Source organism: Pithys albifrons, chromosome 15 (assembly GCF_047495875.1).
Source record: "Pithys albifrons albifrons isolate INPA30051 chromosome 15, PitAlb_v1, whole genome shotgun sequence".
NCBI classification, from domain to species: Eukaryota; Metazoa; Chordata; class Aves; order Passeriformes; family Thamnophilidae; genus Pithys; species Pithys albifrons.
The window spans coordinates 5,549,341-5,571,794 of record NC_092472.1 but is presented as its reverse complement, the minus strand read 5'-3'; the positions used below and the strand labels follow the sequence as shown (position 1 = coordinate 5,571,794).

General features: G+C 44.3%; 1 protein-coding gene across 7 annotated transcripts in view; it reads right to left on the bottom strand.

Moving 5' to 3' along the window:
- The window catches only part of LOC139679183 (rho GTPase-activating protein 7-like), a 54,567-nt gene that overhangs the window by 21,130 nt on the left and 10,983 nt on the right, over positions 1–22,454 (bottom strand). For 3 of the 7 annotated variants that reach the window (XR_011699154.1, XM_071570660.1, XM_071570663.1), the window contains exon 1: positions 6,848–6,912. The exons of 2 other annotated variants lie outside the window; for them this stretch is intronic. Coding sequence is in view for 3 of the 5 variants with exons in the window: in XM_071570660.1 (XP_071426761.1) it covers positions 6,848–6,872 (25 nt within the window). In the remaining 2 variants the exon portion in view is untranslated. Of the gene's footprint in view, positions 1–2,099; positions 2,137–6,683; positions 6,704–6,847; positions 6,913–22,454 lie in introns of those variants that run through there. 2 more of the 7 variants (XM_071570665.1, XM_071570661.1) reach the window with 2 other exon arrangements.

The window sequence follows — 22,454 nt, the reverse complement described above, 5'->3', positions numbered from 1 at the left end:
TCACCAGATTCCCCAAAAACACCAACAGGTCGGCATGAGCACATGCCATCAGACTCTAATCTCTGCCAGTACTAGAAATTGCTGGGGCTGTAGAGGAGAAGAAAATTCCCAAATACCCTTTCTGTAAGTCTGTGTGTACTTCAGCTCACATTGCAGCACACACCGACCTAAAGGCAAAGACTCCTTTGAAAGAAAGGTTTTTAAACCACCTTAAAATCAAGCATGCTCAGTAGGGAGAAACGTTTTTAAAGCACCTTAAAGTGTAGCATGATGTGCTAGACCTGTTCTTTAAAACTATTTTCTTTACACATCCACTCACAGATTAGGATTCCAAGGCACTTCACATACATACCTGTTCAAATACCCTGCTTGTTATGCTCGAACTTCTCAGTTGTAAGTCATCAGTGCAAGATTGAAGAAACTCAGCAAAGAAATTGCACAACTTCCCTGATTTTATTATTCTACTTCTAAATTTTAAATTGTTTCCATTACCACTTGATTATTTTGGACAATGCCATCCATAAAACAGGCTTCCCTCCACAAAACTCTATAGCTTTTTCATCTGAGAATGAAGTGATAGGTGACCTCATCACTGTCTAGAACTCCCTGAAGGGAAGTTCTGGCCAGGTGGGGGTTGGTCTCTTCTCCCAGGCACTCAGCAATAGGACAAGGGGGCATGATGGGCTCAAGCTCTGCCAGGGGAAATTGAAGTTGGAGATCAGAAAAAAATTCTTTGCAGAGAGAGTGCTCAGGCATTGGAATGGGCTGCCCAGAGAGGGGGTGGATTCCCCATCCCTGAAAGTTTTTAAACTGAGCTTGGCCGTGGCACTGAGTGCCATGATCTGGTAAAGGGACTGGAGTTGGACCAAGGGTTGGACTCGATGATCTTGAGGGTCTTTTCTAACCCAATAGATTCTATGATTCTATGATACCATAGGAAAACAAGGATGTTTTTACATAAAACAGATGCACAACTATTTTTTCCCCCAACTGCAGAACAGAAACTAATTTCTTCCACAACAGCTTATCTATATTATGCCTACATTTATTACTGTATCTAGTGTCATACTTTATCGTAATTTTACCACAACACAGCATTTATGAAATACCAAGAGATAGGACTGAAAAGAGATCAGCATTGCACTCACAGAGCAAAAAAGGACAGAAAATACTCTTTAGAAAAGAGCCAGGAGTGTGACCACTCTAACACCAGAAGTCTTCACAAAGCATTGTGATTTGCACTTAGAAGAACCCAATAGACTCATTTAGCCATCTCAGTGTGGAGAAACTACAGCTGTCCTAATTCCAGACCTCAGCAACTGCTCAGTTCTCCTGAACTCAGGTGGCCTTTTCCACAGGACAAGGTCACAGAAGCTGCAGGAGTCTTCTTTGCTAATGAAAATCTTCAGGCCTTTAAAGGTACCTTTGCACAGTCCCAGGGGAGGTTTAGATTACATTTTAGGAAGAATTCTCCGCTGTGAGAGTAGTGGGGCCCTGGCACAGGTTGTCCAGAGATGCTGTGGCTGCTCCATCCCTGGAAGTGTCCAAGCCCAGGTTGAACAGGGCTTGGAGCAGCCTGGGATAGTAGAAGGTGTCCCTGACCACGGCAGGAGAGCTTGGAACTGGATCATCTTTAAGGTCCCTTCCAATCCACAACATTATATGATTCTATAATATATCTGCCATTAGATTTTATGTGATAATTCATTGCTAAAATAATTACCTAAAGGGTCCTCTTGATAATTCCACATTTCAGTGGCATCTGTGCTGCCTCCTCCTTCTGAAAACTGAAATCATAAATAGATGGCTGGGAATTTTACTCTGATGAGAAGAAACTCCCAGACCAGCCCGTATTACTATGACAATGATCAGAGTGAGTGGAGGAAATAAAAAGGAAACAAGAAATAATTGCTCAAAGGAAAGTAGCACGCAGGACTGCTTTGCTCTCATGACATTGCAACGTGAAGGACAAGTGAAGCTCATTAGATACCAATGGCAAAATGCAGCTGAAGCTCCCCAGCAGTGCTGTCCCTGCAAATAAAACTCATAGAGATGTAAAAGGAGCAATAATCATGAGTAGCATTAACTAACATACCCACCTTGGGCAATAACTGTTATGAACATGCCATACACACTTAGAAGTTTTTCTTATAATATGGAGGAGCTAAAGGAGCAACCACACTCCTGGCAACTTGCATGATTCTTTAAGGCAGGCATTGAAAAATAGTCAAAGCTCAGTTTCCTATGCAAAATTCCTCATGAAAAGCAGAGACAATCTTCTTGAAGACTCTTTGAGGCTACTGAAAGGACCCTCATGCTGTATTTTTGGCAAGACAAAGAGTATAGATGAGTCATTTGTGAAGACCCATCCCAAGCTTGGCTTCCCATCCTGCCTGCACATGATGACACACACCTTCCCAACCAACCTCTCTGTCTGCTTAGAGTTTGATTTCCCATTTCTGGAGTCACACTCTCACAGCAAAAGTATCTTCCAGGTTTACCAACCAACTTTTAAACCAATGTACTAAAAACCCCAAGTTGATAGCAATTGTGTAGTCCTTCTTGATGTTAGATCAGCTTGTTGGAGAGAAGTTGACTCTTTCTGAATAAAAACTGGAAACAGAAGAGCCTTCAGAAAGAAAGCTTGGAGCTGCACCCCCAAATACTGTTGCAGTCAGTGTATCTGCCTGTGAGCTGGATGTCCTACAAGAGGATGACAAATTTTTGACATCTTTTGGGTGCTATCTCTACAACTGAAATAGCAGAGCAACCTAAATGTGTCACCTCCCTCCCATGAACTGATTTCATAATTAAGCAGATGAAAAAAAAGTCCTGCAAAGCTTACTATTCGTAGATGAGAGGCTGCCAGCAACACTTCCATGCCAAGCCAGCTATTTCCCCGTGGGCTACGGGTGGTAGGTTACTACCAAATGTTTATGAGACACAACACAGAGCACATGGCCTGTGCCATGCTTTGGCTGTGCTGTGTTCCACAGGTGTGTTCTGTGCTGGGGGTTCAGCCCAGTCTCACTGCAAACAGCATTCAAACTGCTGGCTGTGCCCCAGCCTGCCCATCCCAGCACACCAGCCCTGCACAGCTGCTGCCCTTTGCTCCCCACTGCAATGCCCTCTGTGCTCTACTGCACCCCCCTGCCCAGAGCCCCAGTACCTGCAGCAGCTTGGCTGTGACACTTCTCCTCCATCCACCTGGGCTGAAAAACTGTGTTCCTCCATCTGAGCACTGTCCTGTTTGCAGACTGGAGTGCTCAGACTCTTCAGGTTCTTAGAAACCAGGTGCTACAGCGTGTATTGAATCCCTGTGAACATCAGGACTAACAGGACTGTTTGCAATAATGAAAAGATATCTGTGCTGAGATTTGGGCATTGTCTCTGAGATGTTTTCCTCTCAAGAAGCAGCACTTTCCTTACAACAAGGGACCTGTGACAGCTGTACATGAAACAGACAAGTCAGCCTTATTATGAGATGACCACAAACTTCAGCTAAAGAAGAGTGTCAAACTGTATTTCAAGTTTATAAAAATGCTCCCTCTAAATACAATGGGAGGATACCAGATTGTATTTGAAAGAACAAACACAACAAACAGGATGCAGTGTGACTTGCAGTTGCACAGACCTACCGCCAAAGCAGGAGACCTCTCCCTCTCCTTTCCCCAACTGCCTGTTCCTACCCCTCCTCACTGACACCCTGAGCCTGTGCCAGGAGGTCTCATCAGCCAAACCGGCAGAAAACAAGTCACTTCTTTGTCATAAGGTCAAGTTTGTGATGTTCCAGCTTCAGAGTCAGCTATCACATGTTCTGATGAAGTCCAGTGGCAGGACTAGAGCTGTGGTGGGTACCTGCAGGGTGAGATGTGGGAACACACCCGGCCCACCCCCACTTGGCAGCTCTGGGGGAGCTCAGCCTGGTGTGAAACCTTCACCTAAATGTATCATTTTTCACAGAGGTGTCTCATTGTAGGTCTATTTCAAAGCAATTTTTAGCAGGTTTCTAAAATCCATGGTAGATGCATTACTTTGCCTTGAATCTCCATCCAAAGTAGTTTTCCAGTTTCAACAGGTAGGAATCACACGGTGATCAGGACTTCATTAATTAAAGGGATTTGTGCTCTTCCAAAACCATGCCAGGAAGCAAAACAGTTTAAGAGGTTTCCTTGTTTGCAGCATTAGTTTCTGCAGGATTTTATTTACCCCCTTTTCTGCAGGATGCAAATGTGGTGCCTGCAGAAAGGACTGGATTTCTCAACCAGCCCAGCACAGAGCCACGTGCAGACAGGAGAACAGAACAAAGGGTAGGACTAACTCTTCATCTTGACGACATATTACACCACTCCAGAATGAAACAGGAAAAAATCCAAAGTATTTTGCTCTTTCTCAATTTCTGACATTGTATAGGAAGAACTTTTTTTCCCTCATGGCAGTAAACCCTCCTCAACAGCCACAGACAAGCACCTGCCCAGAGCCCCCACCTCAAAACCTGCTGGATGTGCCACAGCAGGGCCAACTGCCCCAGCATGGGGAGGTGCTGCTGCTTTCTCTCATCACTGACAAACCTGAATTATTTCCCCCCTCAGCCTCTCCAGACCTGGAATAAAACCCCCGAGCATTCTTGGCAGCCACACATCAAACTCTGGACATTGTTGCTTCAGCTCACGAGCCATCAGCTGTGAGTCGGCAGGTCCTTCATGCACTGCCTTCGATCCTGTCACTGCTGGTTGTGCTGGCACTGCTGGAAGTGACAAGGGCTTTTCAGGTTCTATTTGAAGATAAAATTATGAGTCTCCCATTACATCTTTCTAGTTTGTGTGTCTTCCCAGGGCTATTAAAGTTGGTGCATCTTCCCTATGACTTACAGCTGCCAATGAGGTATTTCATTTTATACACTCTCTGTGAAAAATGCATTTGCTGAGCTAGAACTCTGATTTCCAGAAGATGTTCAGAACTGCTTTTTACCTGTGACTGGATCTTCAACAATTGTTTTACTTTATTTATCTCCTCTTACTTAAAAAGAGTCAGAACATGTTCTCTCCATGTTGAAGGCTCAAACATGATGCTTTCAGAGCAGGGTGTTTGCACTGACCAGGATAAGCAGTCAGGGACTTGTAAAACTGTCAAACTGTCTAAAAGCTAAGATGGAGCATAAATAAGTGGGAATGTTTATTCTGTTTTCCCCTGTGCAATGCAAAATATCAAAGCCTAATAGTACTTTACTAACCCACTCAAGGAAGAGGAAAAAAAAGATTACAGCTTGGAATTCAGCCAGGATAATTTAGGCTCCATGCAGATAGTGAACATAAATGTCTGGAAAATGAAAAGGCCAAGATATTTGTCCTTTCATTCCTACTTTACTATCATGCTGGTGTTTTGGAACTGCAGCCAGCTCTTCAGTTATCACAGCTGGGAACTGCAATGTATTCCAGAACTTTGTGGCAACCTTAATTGCATCTTTGTCCAGCTTCTTGGCCTCAGCTCCTCAAGCTGATTACTAGAACTCCCAAGCTGATATTAAGGTCTTTACTTAGGTCCTTGTCATTTGCCTCCCATGTTGGTTTCTGGGACCTAGACAAGTTTAAAAGCACTTTTTTTGCAGACCACATTAAGTAGCTTGTCAGTGCTGGCTGATCTTTTAATTGCTTCTATGTAAGTTAGAGAAGGCAGTGGTTGCTCTGTAGGAATTTCAAAGTACTGAAGGGAATTAGGTGTCTAACTCACATCAGCTTTAGGAGGAATGAGAGTATAATTTGCAATCCACAGTGGAAAATCCTTATCCAAGTAAGTGGCGTGAGACAGGGGATTTATCTCCCTGCTGCCTAATCACACATATGTTGCCTGTCCATGATTTGGTCCTGCTGGCTGTAAAGCAGGAACCGATCCCACATTTCTCTGACGCAAAAGCTCCTTATGGATGTTTTTCCATGGGACCCTTGTACGTGATTGAGAAACACTTGATGCAAGATTCTAGGAGGAGCTGTAGCAGGAAGGGTAACTGCTCACTTCCACCAGAGCCAATATCAATAAACCTCTAGCACAGAAGTAACAAAACCCAACACAAGTTATTTGTCTGTGCCCTTTCATCATGTAGCAATAAGTTTTCCTTAATTATACAAAATGCTGATAATACCTCTGTGTGTGACAGAGGTTCAATCTATGCATAAAGAACTATTTAACCCAAAAGAGACTGCCCAGTAAGTGGTTGTATCTAAAAGCAAGCTGGTTTATTGGCCCTGCTAAAGGCTGTGCTGTGCTGTGGATGACCTTTTACTGGGTCACTGTACCCTGATGGAGCTTGTTGGTATTCAAAGATACACAGCAAAGTCACAAAATCTACTCAGCACTTTTCAAGTGCATCCAACTAAGGAGTAAAAGCAGCAGCTACTAGAACAGCGTGACCCAAAGTGCAGGCAGACCAGAAGCTGCTGTCAGACTAACAAAGCAGTGGTAGGAAACAGCAGCCCACACCTGGATTCTCACCTGGGGATGTCACCTGGCATGGCCCCCACCTGGATCCTCACCTGGAGATGTCACCTGGCATGGCCCTCACCTGGATCCTCACCTGGGGATGTCACCTGCCATAAAATCCACCTGGACCCTCACCTGGGGATGTCACCTGCCATAGAACCCACCTGGATCCTCACGGGAGGAATGTCACCTGGCACAGCCCCCACCTGGATCCTCACGGGGGGATGTCACCTGGCACAACACCCACCTGGATCCTCATCTGGGGATGTCACCTGGCACAGCACCCACCTGGATCCTCACGGGGGGATGTCACCCAGCACAACACCCACCTGGATCCTCATCTGGGGATGTCACCTGGCACAGCACTCACCTGGATCCTCACGGGGGGATGTCATCTGCCGCAGCCCCGCGGCCGCTGCCGCCGCTCCGATCGGGTTCGGGACGGCCCTGCACCAGGCAAGGAACAGCCCCCGCGGCCGCATCCCCTGCCCGAGCCCGCCCCGCCCGGGGACCGCCCCTCCCGCCCCGGCTGCTCCCGCGGAGCGCTCCGTGTTCCCGCGCTCGATGTCCCCGCGTTCGGTGTCCCCGCAGAGCCTTCAGTGTCCCCGCGCTCTGTGTCCCCTCGGAGCGCTCCGTGTTCCCGCAGAGCCTTCAGTGTCCCCGCTCTCCGTGTCCCCACAGAGTGCTCCGTGTCCCCGTGCTCCGTGTCTCCACAGTGCGCTCCGTGTCCCTGCGCTCTGTGTCCCCGCGGAGCGCTCCGTGTCCCCACAGAGCCTTCAGTGTCCTCGCTCTCCGTGTCCCCACAGAGTGCTCCGTGTCCCCGTGCTCCGTGTCCCCACAGAGTGCTCCGTGTCCCCACAGTGCGCTCCGTGTCCCCGCGCTCCGTGTCCCCGCAGAGCCCTCCGTGTCCCCGCACTCCGTGTCCCCGCGCTCGGTGCGGTGCCTCAGGAGGGCTGTCCCTCAGGTATCTGCCCCTACCTGGCAGATGTCCCTGTCCGTCCCCGCTGTTCAGACCCGCCACACCATCCCATGCCCCGCACTTGTTCAGAGCGAAGGAAGCCCCAAAGGCAAACCAGCACCTTCTGGGGCCGCTGCTGACTTACCTCGATGTTTTAAAGTTTTGACAAAGTCATTTCTCAAAGTTTTACGGAACTAGCTACTTTTCTGTATTTTCTTTCCTAACAAATACCTAAAGCACACAAAAATCTGAATAATGCTGCATCCTGCCAAGGAGATGCTGTGCCCAGGAGCAGAGATGGAACAGAGCAGAGCTGGGATTCATCCTTAAAACTGCTCTGATTCCTGCTAACGAGTGGAACCCGGCAATGCTTCAGCTCACGAGCTCGTTGTTTTGCATGAGGTCCCTCGTTACAGTGGTTTTCATGGAACGGGCACAACCTGAGCTTTTATTTTGCTTACATGGACTTAGTCTCAACAAAAAGCAGTTTGTGGTCTTAAACATTCATATGCATTTGAGCAACGAATCTGGGTGCTAAAAACATGTTGTTGTGCTTTGGGAACTCTGCAAAAGACTCGGTTTCTTTGCTATTAGCAAGTGTAGTTCATTGCTGTTATGATTTGACTTTCTGCTTTTAATGATACAAGAGAAAATCTAATAAAAAACCCCATGATCAGCCTTTGCAGCCTGAACAATCATTGTGCAGGGATAATCAACAGGTACAGAGGGTCATGTAGGCTGGCCTCTGAAGAACATATCCAAAGTAATAATACATTTAAAATTATTTCCCTAGATGTTAACTTCAATAATTTTATATGTGCTGGACCTCCAGGCATTGCAGTTCTATAGGGCAGACAGAAGGGTGGGATGCTGTGTTGATTTACAGAGATTGAAAGATAATTCAAACTCAATGAACCACTATAGGAAACCAGACCAGTCTCCAAATTTCTGTAGGGTAGCTTCTTGTAGTGTTCAGGCTCTTACAGTTTGGACCTTAAAACCCAGAAATTAAAATAAGAACTTGAATAAAGAGGATAAGCAAAAATTTTCTGTTTAAAATAAGAATTCTTCTGGATGCCATTTTTTAAAATTTTTTTCCTAAATGAAGATATAAGAGGTGAAATAATGTTTTTTTTCTTTACTTCTTTTACCCAATCTCATTTAAGAACATTATACCCTAATGTGGTTGAAATTTATGGGTGTTTTTCCTTATCATCAATTTTCTGTATTACAACCATTGCAAAATTTGTAAAGACTTATGATTTAGTTTTGTGCAATTGGTTCTTAAATGGACAGTGTGTATGGCACAATAAAAAAGGTGTAGGGTGACACAACACAAAAGAAATTAAGGTATTGTGATATACAGTGTTAGTTATGCTTAGCCAAGAAAATGTTTTTAACCAGACCCACCCAAAGCAATATATAAAGTACACACCCTACTCTGATTAAATTCCCAGCTATGTACTTGGATTAGAGAGACAGAATGTATAATTTAAATATGGGGATAACATCAGTAGACTGCTCCCATATGATAAAAATGCTCTAGCTACATTGTGCAGGTTCTTCCCCCCACCCATTGTGCTTAGGGTGTTTCCCACGAGGTGTCAGTGCATAACCCACCCTAAAATGCTCATTTTCTCTCTCTTTAACAATAAACTACTATCAAAGTTCCTAGTGCTGCAAGGGACCAAGAAAAGGCCCACAGGAAATCATATGGATGAACCACTTCAGTAGGACATGGCATTCAGTGAAGAATTTCTGAAGGCTTTTCAGGCAGGAATCACGTTGCTCTCTTTGATCATTTTCTCTATCCTATTGTCTGAACCCTGGAAGTCCCCGCATCTCCCTGACCTGAGGAGCTTCAGCCCACACACAGGAGGTTTGCACACCACAGAAGCTGCTCCTTAGCACCTCTACCTGCAGCAGGAATTACAGTTGTCACAGGTTCAGAAGAGGCATTTGGGTATTTTCACAGCTCTCCACACCCATCTGCCTGCCAGAGGATTGTGGGGCTGCTGATGGAGATTCCCATACCAGAGGGAAAGATGACAAGAAAATGTTTCCTGCTCACCTGGAGTTTTCAGTTCCCAGCTCTGCAGCTCACCAAGGACCACACAATAACAATACTAAAGCCTCAAAGCTCATGCCACTGTTTGGGACTGAAGCCTGGAAAATGGGATCTTTTCCTCAAAATGGTCATTGCTGCTTGATTTCCTCTTTTCTGGGGGTACTTACCCTTGACAAAGACTCTCCAGAACACTTTTATTGGGTTTCACTACAAGCTTTGACCAAACCCCAGCCATCAGTCCACTGTAGGTCAGCACATGCAGGGATTCTGTACACAGAATTCAAACCAGACATATTCCTTCTTGCTCAAATATGGTGAAAGACAATCACAGAGTGGGGCATTTTAAACAACTTCACAAAGTACTGCAAGGCCAAAATGAATTGTTGTTATAAACGAGCCTGCCACTGCTGAATCCCTCACTAGTGCTCAACCAAAACTCTGCAGAACCCCCAAACTACTGAAGTTATTTCAGACAGGCTCCGTGCCAAGCAGTGGAGTCACTTCTCATGAAAGCCAAGCTGCTTGCATACTTCAATTCCTATGTCACTGGAATATTTCCCATACAAGGGATCACCTCACTCCTTTCTCCCCTCACTCCCTTTAACCACCTCCCTCAACATACACTTTTCAGGAATAAAAACTGACTGGAATTTAATTTCTGTCTTTCTCTTGATAAAATCCCAAATTGATAGTTTTCTATTTTCCTCACTGATGATCTTGAGTTGACACAGGAGATCAGGAGATCTCACTTCAGTTGTGACTCTACTATAGACATCAAGAGAGATATTTCTATGGAAACAAGTTGTTCAGAGAAAAGCTACATGGTTAATTAAGGAGTTAGACCAATTGGGAGGAAAAATGCAGACCAAACCCACAGTCAACACATTAAGACAGTTAAAGGAGGTGAATGTTAGAGGTAGTGGGGAATAATGTCAGTTGCAAAGAAGAAAATTAATAAGCTCACTAGAAAAGGATTGAGAATGGAAAATAAGCAGATAAAATAAGCAGGGAAAAAAGAAAACAGGTTAAGAAAAGCAAAAATTCCTGAGAAGGAAATCCATTGATTGGAAAGTATTTTCCCAAGGACCAAGACTGAAACTTTATTATCTTTGATTCAAGGCAGGTTAGAAAAACTGCTCAAATGTATATTGGAGGGAGAAAGGTGTGTGAGCAGAAACCTGTGTCACTACTTTTCTCCTCTTGTGACAAGAGTAAGCTGAATAGTCTTTAACTTTGCTTAAAGTGAGGAAAATAATGTTATTAAACATAGACTCTTGGATATGCTGAAGTGCTCTTAAGGTGAAGACAAAACATTAATCCATCATATTATAAAAGTAGCATCTAATTATCACTCTGGTCTTCCTGTCAGAAGGCATCTATGTGAGAAAACTGGCATGTTCACTGGCCCTCTAGAATTAACAGCAGATTTCCCTCCTGAAAAACAAAATTAAATAATGTGTCTCCAAGTCCCACTCTCCACCTCCCAATAAATTTTCCTTGGCTGCTTTCACAAGGACCTTCCAGTGAAACCTGCAGCAGATAAAGCATTATCTCATTTTCAGGCTTACCTTCACAGACCTGAAATCTGGAAACCCCTGCTATGGATTTTGGTCCCTGACAGGGTCAGGTAATGGTTAGTTGTAATTTTTATGTCTTCCTTTCCAAACTCAACCTTCTACAATTAGGTCACAACAACCCCAAATGGTAGGGAATGTACCTCTTTTCTAGAAATCCTGCAAAATAAAAACCAGGGAGGATTCCCCTTGTAATACCAGAACTAAGAATTAAATACAAACTCTCTTTTTAAATGGAAAGGCAAAGTGTCCTTGTTATTCCTGTATCCTTTAGAAATTGGTCCTCTTATATGGCTGTTTACCTGCTGGTACATTAATCCCAACTACTCTATGTTGTTCTGAAAGGAAATACTGTGGAATTGCTGATCCTGGTTAACAGCACAGAGTGTTGCCTCGTCCAGCAGGTGACAATGACTTGGTCTGATCTTCCCTGCTTTACATTCCACGGCTCCTATTTCCATTAAAATTGTGCAATCTGCTTCTCATTAGAGCAGGTCAGACCTCAAGCTGGAATTCAGCTTTTGCCTGCTGTTGTTAGAAGTCAAGCATTTTTTAAAGAGGAAAACACTATGCTATCACCATGAATTCCAGAGATTTCCTCAGGAAACTTTTATGGTTAGTCTAAACAAATTGAAGAATTCTTTCAGAACTAGTGAAGTTCCTAAAATGTGGGTGAGAGAATGTAGCAACAAAGAACATAACATCTTGTTTCACGGATTCACCAAGAACACTTAACTTGAAAAAACTCAGGAGAAATATAGTGGCTGCATGGAGTTCCCTGAGGAGTTTCTCCTCCAGAGTTGAAAATCTGTGTCAAAGCTTCCTGCCTGGGAACAGAGCATGGAGGAGTTTCACTGCCCAGAGCAGGGAATAGGGTACCCAGAGAGAAATCACAGTCCTGACCCTCTGCCAACTGAAAGAAACAAGCAGAGTCAGCACTTTGATGCTCTCAATCACTTATCTTTTCTCCTATCTCGAGAGCCACTTAAAGGCAAAGGTGACACTAAAGGCAGAGCCACCAACACTTCTGAAATCTCTACATGAAAATATCAATCTACAGAGCATTGACCAGGATGCTTGAGGAACGAGTTCTGCAAAATCTGTCCTCACAAACAGATGTTTCTGAGGAAGGAAAAGCACTTTATCAATAATGCACCCTCAGAGGCTTCATTTCAGTTCTTCCTACCAAAATGTAGCCAATGTTTTGGATATATAACTGGATTGAAAGCATATTGAAAAAAATCAAGTTAATGTCAACTTCTAACTGTTGAACCTTAATAAAACTAATTCTGCATAGGCTGCTGGGGGAAATGGCTGCTGCTTGTGATTTGTTACTTTTTCTACTCCCAGCAAAGTATCATCTCTGAAAGGTTTTTCCATCTATGTTATTAAAGTGCATTTCTAGAAGCATAAGAGAACTTGGGCCTGGCTTATTTACACTCCAGAAAGATGAGCCCCTGCGCAGTGGAATGAACAAGCTGCTGAAATGGCCCTGAGGAAGCTTTTGTATTGCTCCTGCTTATGTCTGGACCTGAGATATTTGGGAATAGATGACTCTTTTTTTCACATGCACCACACATGGGCACTGTCATTGATGCTTGTTTTTTTATCCAAAGTAACCATTTTAGAAATGACAAAATGCTTTTCCCAGCAAAGCAGTCATGCTGGGATCTGCTACTCTCAAATTTTCCCCAGAAGGAAACTCTAGAGGGGTTTCATGTGAAAAATAAACCCAAAAGAGCAAGTCCCAGCATAAGCAGCATGTGTGCCAGGTCCTGTCATGCCACCAGTGAACAGTGTCCTGTCTTGGACAGTGGTGGTCTTTGCCAAAGACAGTATGGAAATGGGACAGCAAGACAATCATGTGGGAGGAGACAGAACATCCAGAAGTACCTGAAGCTCCTCTACATAATATGTGTAGAATTGTATGGAAAAGTATCTTCTTTCAACTCTTCCCACATAAGAAGCCACAGGTTTTGACCAACTTTGATTCACAGAGCCTGGTTCCACAGCCCTCTGTCTGCTTGGGCACAACCTCTGCTTCTGGCAGGTGAGCCCCAAGGGGCTCTGACATGGGAGTGGTGATGAGTGCTGTGCCATCTCTGAACAGAGGTGGGCACTGCTGTGTCTCCCTGGCGTGGCTTCTCAGGTTTTCCATGTAATGCCCCATTGCTTGGGGAAATGGGTTGTGCTGGTTGTGAATTTGAGTTCACCAGGTACAAGCTAAGCCAAAACAAGGAGGGAAGAAAATACAGCATCAAGCAAGTAATCAGTCATTCCTGTCCAGACTGCCAAATTTGCTTTATTTAATAGGCACACACTGGTTTTAATGGTACTTGACTGAGGAGGAAATAATTAAAAAATACCAGAGCTCCTGGTGAACTAGGTGGGAGCCACACACAGCCCTCATTTGCCACAGCTCACCGTGGAAATTTGACATGGAGGGAGAAGTCAGAGAGAGAAGCAGCTCCCCTTTGCCTCAGTGCTGAAATGCAGCCGACAGTCCGTGCTGTCCTGTGTCTTCTGAAGCGATTCTGCCACCTACTCACCCCCTGGCCCTTGCCAGGGCACCCAGGCAGGAGCACTTTACTGTCACTCAGAGTGCCTGTCAGTCCAGCAGCACATAAAGAGAACAAACTCACCAGGACATTTTCAGCTATTTAAATAAATAACCCCACTCTGTCTTACCAACATTCCTCCAAAGGGCTGAGGTTTAGGCATGGATGAATGAGCCATTCTGGAAATGACACTTTGACACGTGGGGAATAAAAGCCCTTTGTATAAAATAACCCACAAGAATCACTTGTATGTTGCTGTGTCCCTCTGACACATAGACCAGGCCTGCAGGTGCAAAGCTGATCACAACCCACTCTGTGCTGTTCCTTTGCCCAGTCAGTGCAGCACAAGCCACGTGTCCCCAGCAGCAGAGCTGCAGAGGCTGAGTGAGGACACAAACCCTTTGGGTGGCAGCACTGCCACTGCACTGGATTTTGGGCTTGGCATGTAGGGAAACAGTGTCACAGATGAAAACTCCTGAAGAAATTGCAGCCTCCCACCATCAATGGTTAAGCAGATGAGACGACACACAGACTGACACACAGTTCAATCCTTCCCTCTGGAGCTCAGACATTGCTGTGAACCAGGACCAAATTAAATAAGATCTGTATCCAAATTCTGGATCCTCTTTCAGTCATGGTTACTGAATAACAGCTGTTTCTTGCCTGATCAGAAAAGCAGAGCAGTACCTTGTGCTTATTTTATTTCTGTCTTCATTATATCTCAGCTGTTGTACAAAGCAACTCAGAGATCCCATGGACACTCATTTCAGCAACAAATCCAAGTAGCTGGACAGGTCAATTTTTCACCAATCTGCTAATTTTAGCAGATTGATTTTACACATTAAAAGACAGTTTCTGTTTTTAACAATATCTTAACAGCTCAGGAAACAAGTGCCACACTTAGAGCAAAGCCCATCCTGAGTTTATCTGCACGTGCAGTCAGATCTACTTCATTGGAAATCTCCTGAGAACAGGGGGTTTTTTTGTGAGTTTTCCCAAGAACTTCTCGTTTTGGAGCTAAATAAATATCAGAGAATGACAGTGGTAGAGTTTGGGAACTGGTGTTACTGCCATTGGTGTGGTACTGCCCTCAGTGTGAGCAATGGGGATGCAAAGGAACATGAAGTGATTTATTACAAGGGAGCAGGGAGTGGTGGCTCACATATAAGAAGCCCTAGAATATTATGAACTTTGGAAATTTTGATAATTTATGGGTAAAATTGATGATTAGAATAGTAAAATCTGAAAGGTATTTAGGTTTTGATAGAATACTGCTTAAATAAATTTAACAATTACTGGCTTGAATTCTCCACAGTAGTTTGGTTTTGCCACATTCACGTCCTTGTTTCATTATTTTCAAACATTATCCAGATGAAAAACAAGGTACCAACAGATCTTACCTTCAGCTGGCAGATCTGCTGTTTGGTATGAGCAACTAATACCACAGTGACCTTGATCTGTTTGTGTTCCCCCTTAAGCTGAAACTCTTTTCAAATATGTTTGCCTGTGTTTAACAATTTATTTCCAGGAATGTGTCAATAACAGACAGAAAAAAGTAGTGGTGGTCAATTGGAGCCAAATCAATTATTATATTTTATGATTTTATGATACAGTTGATGCCATTTACTCTTTTCCTGGTTCAAGTTTATCATCAGCAGATAATTCTTAGAAATCTTTGAGAGCTTACCAGAAAACACTGCAGTTCTATTTCTGTGGGTTTTTTTTCTATATCCTCACTTCTATGACATAAGCTCAAGATTTTCATTTGAATGTCCAACATTAGGCCTGTGGCAAACTTCTGAAAAGGCAATTTTCATTTGAGAGGAATAACAGCCAAAAGATTTTGATAAATAGCCTCAATAAATTCCATAAGTACAGTAGCATTTTCATCTCAAAAGCAGAACAACTCGTGTGTCTGGACCTCAGAGAAGCTAAGGCTCATTTTGGCTTTTCACTTTGGCACTTCAAATGAGAAGAAGATGTCAAAGAGAGCAAGAATAAAGCAACCAGTGAGGGGGAATAAAAAGACACTGCAGATCAGTATCTGTAAGGCAAAGTGTAAAATTGCAGTAGCAACTTGCAAATCCATTTTCCAAATGTACAAGATACGCTGTCTAGACGGGGAACTGCAGAGGATCTCCCCTTACAGCCATTCTATGGATTGTGACAAGAGCCAAGAAACAGGTCAATATTCTGAGTGCTTTAAAAATCATTTCCTTTGCAGCAACTCTAAAAAGTGGAAATACCTTGGAAAGAAAACAGTGGTGCTCTAATCATGTATCTCATTTTTACAATAGGCCTGGAATGGATGTCAAATGGATTTAAAGGCAACATAAAACCAGATTCATATGTTACAGTAGGCTCAGCTTCCTTAATAGACTACAATGTATCTCAGCAATTCCTGGGAGCTTATTTTATTTTCTGCATGATAATTGTTTACTGAAAGAAGAGAATACACTTCACATATAAAATCCACTTTCAAAATATTTTATGAATATTTTAAAGCTTTGGAAATAAATATTTTAAATAATGAATAGATAATGTCTGGCTCTCTTGTCTATCAGATTTTCCCTCTGTCCAACAGCCACCTGGACTGACCTAAAATGGGTAGGGCATGGTGGTGTGTGTGTGGATCTCCTGATGTCTAAGGTAATTAATTGATGAGGGCACCCTTAAGGAGCAGGAGCCACCTGTAGAATGTGAGATACCTTGTAACCAGTCAAATGTTTCCATGTATGTTGGGTGAACTGACTAACCAATAGTGTCATGACATATTGGACACATGAGTATATACGAGGTAATGCTGTAACTAAAAAATAAAATAAACTCCAATCTTCTTACCAAGCTTTCTGATGCTGCTGTGCCTGAGCTCTTCTGACTGTCATTAACACACCCCCTTTAACCCTACAAAGGGTGACCCCAATAAAATTGCTCCATCTATTAGTAGGGAGAAGACACTGCTTAAAGGCCTCAGTCACGGTGGGACTGAAAATTCACTTTCCTTTCCTAAAATTCTCCAAAGACACAGATAGGCACCAAGCCAGGGAAGTATTAAGAGAGTACGAAGAGCTCAGGATGGGGTAGGAATGCCCATCAGCCCTGGCATGGCTTGGTGGTCCTCTGGGTACCAGGGAGTGTTTCTGCTTGCCCATCCCAGGAACCAGGGCATGCCCCAACCCCAGGCAGACCCTCCTGCCCCAGCCATGGACCTGCTGGAGGTGGCTGAGCATCCTTCATCCATCCAGGCTCAGGACCACAGGGCCACTCGGCTCCCTTAGCCCAGGGCCCCTCGTGCACGGGCTTTCCAACAGGCTCTGTGCTCCGAGCATCCAGTGTGGCTCTCGTCAGAGCCTGAGTTGTGTACATAACTCGTGCTGACCTCTTCCTTCTCCACGAGGCCCTCGTCCCGGCCAGAGCTCTGCCGGGCGTCACCGGGCCGCTGATTTGACGCACTATTTTTAAATAACTCGCAAATATTTAAACAACATTTCTATCAGCATGTTTAGAAGACATCCAGGAATGTCAAGAGTGCCCAAGCTGACTGGCCCACGCTGAGCACAGCCCTGCACAGGGCTGAGTTATCGGGTGGGCTGTGGCTCACACCAGCTCATGCAAAGCCCCTGGCAAGCAATTCAGAGGCTTTCAGCACCCAGGCTGAGGTTTGTGAGACAGGCAGGGCACTCACAGTGCAGCTCTGAGACACCGAGCCTTAGTCCTGGTTTAGTTATGATTTGATGTTAATAGCAATAATAAAGAACACAAAGTCGCTACCAAAGACACCAATACCCAATTTTTGGTTCTGTCATCTCTGTGCCATCTTTCAGCCACTCCCAGGTGCTCTCCTGAAGCTGCTGACAGATCCCACTCTGGTTAGCAAACTGCTTCTAAGAAAGGCTCTGAGCCCAGGGCTGGAGACTGAGCCCGTGCTCCTGTCACACAGCAGTGTGAACACAAAAGGCAGCTGGATCTCAGTTCTAATTTAATTCATATTTAGGATACATGGCTGTATCTTCCATAACATCTCTAGACAACCACAAGGTCTCCACTATCAGGTGATGGGTGTAAAGGCATCCACTATCTTGGCACCACTGCAAACCAAGTTTACAATTAGTTTCTGTTTAGGAAAAGTAACAAGCCCAGTAAAGCTTGGTTTTAAGACCTCAAAGCCTCTCAACTGTTTATTTTACTACTTGACTATAACAGACTTTCAAAACTCCACATTATTTCATGCATTTTGAATTTGAAGAAGATGGGTGTTAAATTCAAAAAAGAAATATTGACATTAAACTACTTAAACCACTAAAATTTCACATCCAAAGACCTTCAAGTTCTTTAGCTCATTTCAGATTTCAGCAGTACTAAGTCCTTGGCTAAAAGTGGAGCAAAGTTTGGTGCCAGCCTACCTGAAATGGGAGCCTGTGTCCATTCAGACATAGTACAATTCCTTTATTAAACCAAGCAATTTTTCCTTTGATGGCTTGACTGTGTAGACTATTAGAGGACTTGACAGATCACAACAGCATGTGTTGTCTTAAGAGTGGGCTGGCAAGGAGTGTGAAGGAAATTGGAAGTCTTCTCCTTCTTTTTTAAAGAGTGAGGCAAATAAAGGTGGCTAAGACAGAATGGCAGAAAACACACATATGATTCCTCTGCTTGCCAAATATCCACAGCATCACCTGAGGCAAATGTCATAGGCTGGGGCAGAGGTAGGTGTGGAAGGTGCCAGGTACACGTTAGCTACCTAGGCATTTTGAGTATACATTCCCTTTGTAAAAGGCTTTAGAAGGACAAAGTGGATTATCCTGTCAATACTAGGATGTCAGCACATGGACACATCTTGTAGGTTGGGCCCTACAGGAAAACAGTTTCTCACTTTCTGCAAAACATGACCTAATATTTGGGATAATACAGTCCTTTTACATATTTCTCAGTAAGATCTAAACTTCTTTTGCAGAAAGGATACCATATCTATGTCTACCACTGGCAGTGAAGAAAGAGACTAATTCTAACTCCTGATTCTAAACACCCTTTCCAGCATACTGCCACTACACACAAAGCAGGAACCCAGATCTCAGCCAAGGCCAGAGGTTAGACGTGTCAATGTGCCCTTTTCCGTAGGTGTAAACCTGCTGAGAGCAAATGGGTAGGTGTGCACTGCAGTTCATGTGTTTAGGGACATTTACCTTTGCCTACAAAGCACAGCCACATATTTCTGTGGCAGGAGGATCTGTCTTGTCTCCCCACATTGAAGAATAACCCTTGCTGCCAGGTTCCAGCTGGACACAGGAATGCTGTGCAGTTTCTAGCTGTGGCATTCAGATAGTCCTCACCTCTGATAACAGGGAGTGAGTCTGGGCTGATAGGGCCTGATGGGTTGGTTTACATCAATATCACTTACTCAACTTCACTATAACTTTTTGCTGTTCTTATAAAGCAGGCAATATAGAAATCAAAATATTCATACTCCTTCTTTTCTCCTTTCCAAAAATGCCCCACTTCATCTTTAAGAAGAAAAAAACAGCAACAGGGGAAAAAAAATAAAGGACATGCTCCATTGCAACATCAAGCCAGCATAAGCAGTGACAGCACACACATGAAATATTTTACCATTAATGGCTCCAATAGAAATCCTTCTGGATGATCTATGGAAGCCCTGCAATCAGAAATAGTCTAAGCTTTGCTCAGCCCTGTTTCAAAATGATGGCTCTGTGACGAGAGGGGAGTTGCCCTCACTTGTACCGTCAAATTTGGAAATCCGTTTAAGTCCCTTTGATGTTGTTTGAATGATCACTTCTAAAAGGTTAAAAAGAAATGCTGCTAAGCCACATTTGTTTTTTCTGTGATGGCTGGAAAGTGTAAACACTTAAATCATCAACCAAGTGCATATCATTCATATTCACCATACCTTTTAAAAGCATACTTAGCATACCGCTGAGAAAGATTACTCTGCTGACAGAAATCAAGGGTCTGGATTAATTTAAGGGAGTGCATTTCACAATCCATCATTCCAGAATAGGAGAACAAGGAACTGCTCTGTTGAATTAAATGGTGAGCTACTCTGGAACAAATTAAAGGAAATTCATCTCTGCACTGTGTCTAGTCCAGACGTGTAATTCGAGGCTGATGCTGTTAAAAGCCAAAAAGTCTAGCTGGGTTTCATAAAGACTGAATCATTTTACAACCAATATTTATTTGCACTCTTGCTCAACATGAGAAGCAGCAGGACTTGTGGCCTGTAAGAAGAGCTGGCAGTTTCAGGCCAGAGCTCTTCAAGGTCTTTTTGAAGGAGAACAGGTGTAGGAAACCAGCCTGGGACCGGTGGGGCAGGAGCAAAGCCCTCCTGAGCCAAGTGGGCAGCAAACAGAGGATGCTCCCTGTTCCTGTGGTGTGTTTGAACCAGCAGCAGGGTCTTCCAACAGCAGAACCTTCTCCCAGGGCACTTGAGGGCCACCACTGCTGGACTTGCTCCATGTGGGTCCAAAAGGGCTCTGAGCCACTCCCTGCCCAGATGGTTCAGTGGGGCCCTTCTGGGCTGCTCCCCAAGAAAAGGATTTTACTCAACAACCCAACATGCAGAGATGGTCAGGCTCAGCAGAAGAGGTGATCTCCTGAGCAGACTTTATAAACAGTAAGGGAAGGAAGAAACTTCATAGAAGAGTGTAAAGAAGGAATATACATCTGTGTAAAATTCCTTGGGGTACAAAGTGGCTCTAGCTTTGCATGTGTTACCCAAAGCCTTTCAAAGTATATTTTCACCTTTTTCCTTTTTTCCTTTATTGTGTTTTTTTTTGTTTTGTTTTGTTTTTTTGTTTGTTTTGGTCTTCTGTTTTTGTTTGGGGTTTTTTGAATGTGAAATAACCATTTACTATCAACTATCTCCTTAATTTTCACTTTAAATTTTCTTCATATCACCCCCCCCCGGGTATAGATATATTTAATCCAAGTTTTTCATTGAGCAGAAAGAGAAGTTTGAAAAAGAATGTTCCAATGAGATGCAAACCCCTTAAAAATGCATTACTTTTCAAAAGTAAATCAGAATATTATCCTTGTATACCTGACAGCTTTCCAGGCAAAACATGAGCATATTTCATTTACATTCATTCTCCCAACTAGGTCATATGGGCAGTGAACAGCAGAGTAGAGCTGATCATACAGAGGCCAACTGGCTCTCCACACTTGAAGACCTTCAAACCTGAAAGTGCCTTGAAATAGAGGAGTCCAGCACCTTCCAGAATCCAGAGGCACTGGTGACTGGGATGTGGCTGGAACAGTGACAGATGGGTGGTTTCCTCATGCCTTTGGCACTCCAGCATCTCTCAGCCCAGCAGGTGGTAGAGCTGCCTCTTTGCCCACCTCCCAGATCTGCACCCCCTTGGCACCCATATCCCTTCCTGCTACTGGGGCTGTGTCCCTGAGAAAGAATCCTCCTGTTTTCCCATCTGTTTTGCTCTCTTGCTTCCTTCTTCTCACACAAGTGCTTTCTCACACACAGACATGTCCTGATGCAGAGGAAATGTCTCACACCCCACACCCCCCACACCAGCCTGTGACCAGTGGAGGAGCCTGCTGAGGAGTGAGAACATCCAGAGGCACCCATTAGAGACTTGAAAGGTTGAATGGCACAGCAAGGCCTCAGCGAAGCATTACAGAAATCCTCAGGGCATAAAGCATTAGAGAAATCCTCAGGGCATAAAGCTCCCTTTTTCTGTGTGGGGCAGGCACTGGAGGAAGAGCTAAGCTGTCCCTTTGGACTGGAGCTCAAAGCAATCCTGCAGGAGAGCCAGCAGTGCTTCTCTGGCTGCTCTCCCTGCAGACAGAGCTTGTGCAACTCTTGTCCACAGAAATGCATGCCTGCAGGCAGGTGTGCCTGGGAGAGGCTGTGTCTCTAAGCTGAGAAGCCAGGCTGTGAGTCAGACCTCCTACAGCCTTGCAACAGTGAAGTAACATCCACAAGCTATGACCTGAAGCTTGTCCTGGTGCTGCCAGTAGCCAATGTGCCAAGAGGATTTCTCCTCTGGCAGCAATACCTGGTTCCTCTCTCTGTGTCCAGCCTGGTGTGGATAGTCCTAGCTTGTAAATCTCACACTCTAATCAGCTTGGGAGTTTATATTTCCATAAATTCTGATTTCCAAAGTGCTGTGCTTCTCCACATCATAAAAGGCATCTCAGTTTCTCAGGTCCTACCTGCACACTGCAGAAAGGACCAATATACAGGGGAAGGCTCTGAAGAGCTTTGCTGAATGGGAGAAGGCAGAGGGAGAGAGGAGATATGCACAAGGTCACACAGGGGGTGAATGAATGGGCAAAGCCAAACACAAACCCCCTTCCAGGACCTCCCCCCTCAGGCCAGCCTGCTGCCACACACTGTCTTCTCTGAAATCAGAAAAAAACCAGCATGGGAGATCATTTCCAGCATCTTGTTGTGATTAATCCTTATCTGCTGTAACTGCTGACACACCAACCATTTGTTTTTATACATTGGGTGAAACACCTTTTCCTTTTATTGCCTTGGCCAAAAGCAGCCCAATTTTTCAGGCTGATTGGGCGTTTGGCAGTAATGCACCTAAAAGGCCCTGCTGCTGTAGGATGGCTGAGCTCTGGCACAGCGAGATTTATAGCAGTGAGCCCCAGGTAAGGATGCTCCATTTTCCTGTAGACTGATTAGTACTGTCTATTCCAGTGATTTAAGTGTTTTTTCAAAGAACACATTTGAAGATCTGAAATGGATACACACTGTCAGCTCCTGGCAGTTTAAGTGCAAACAGCTGCCCTGAAAGCTCTGTGCAGCACCACAAAGAGATGAGCCTCTATGAAAGCCA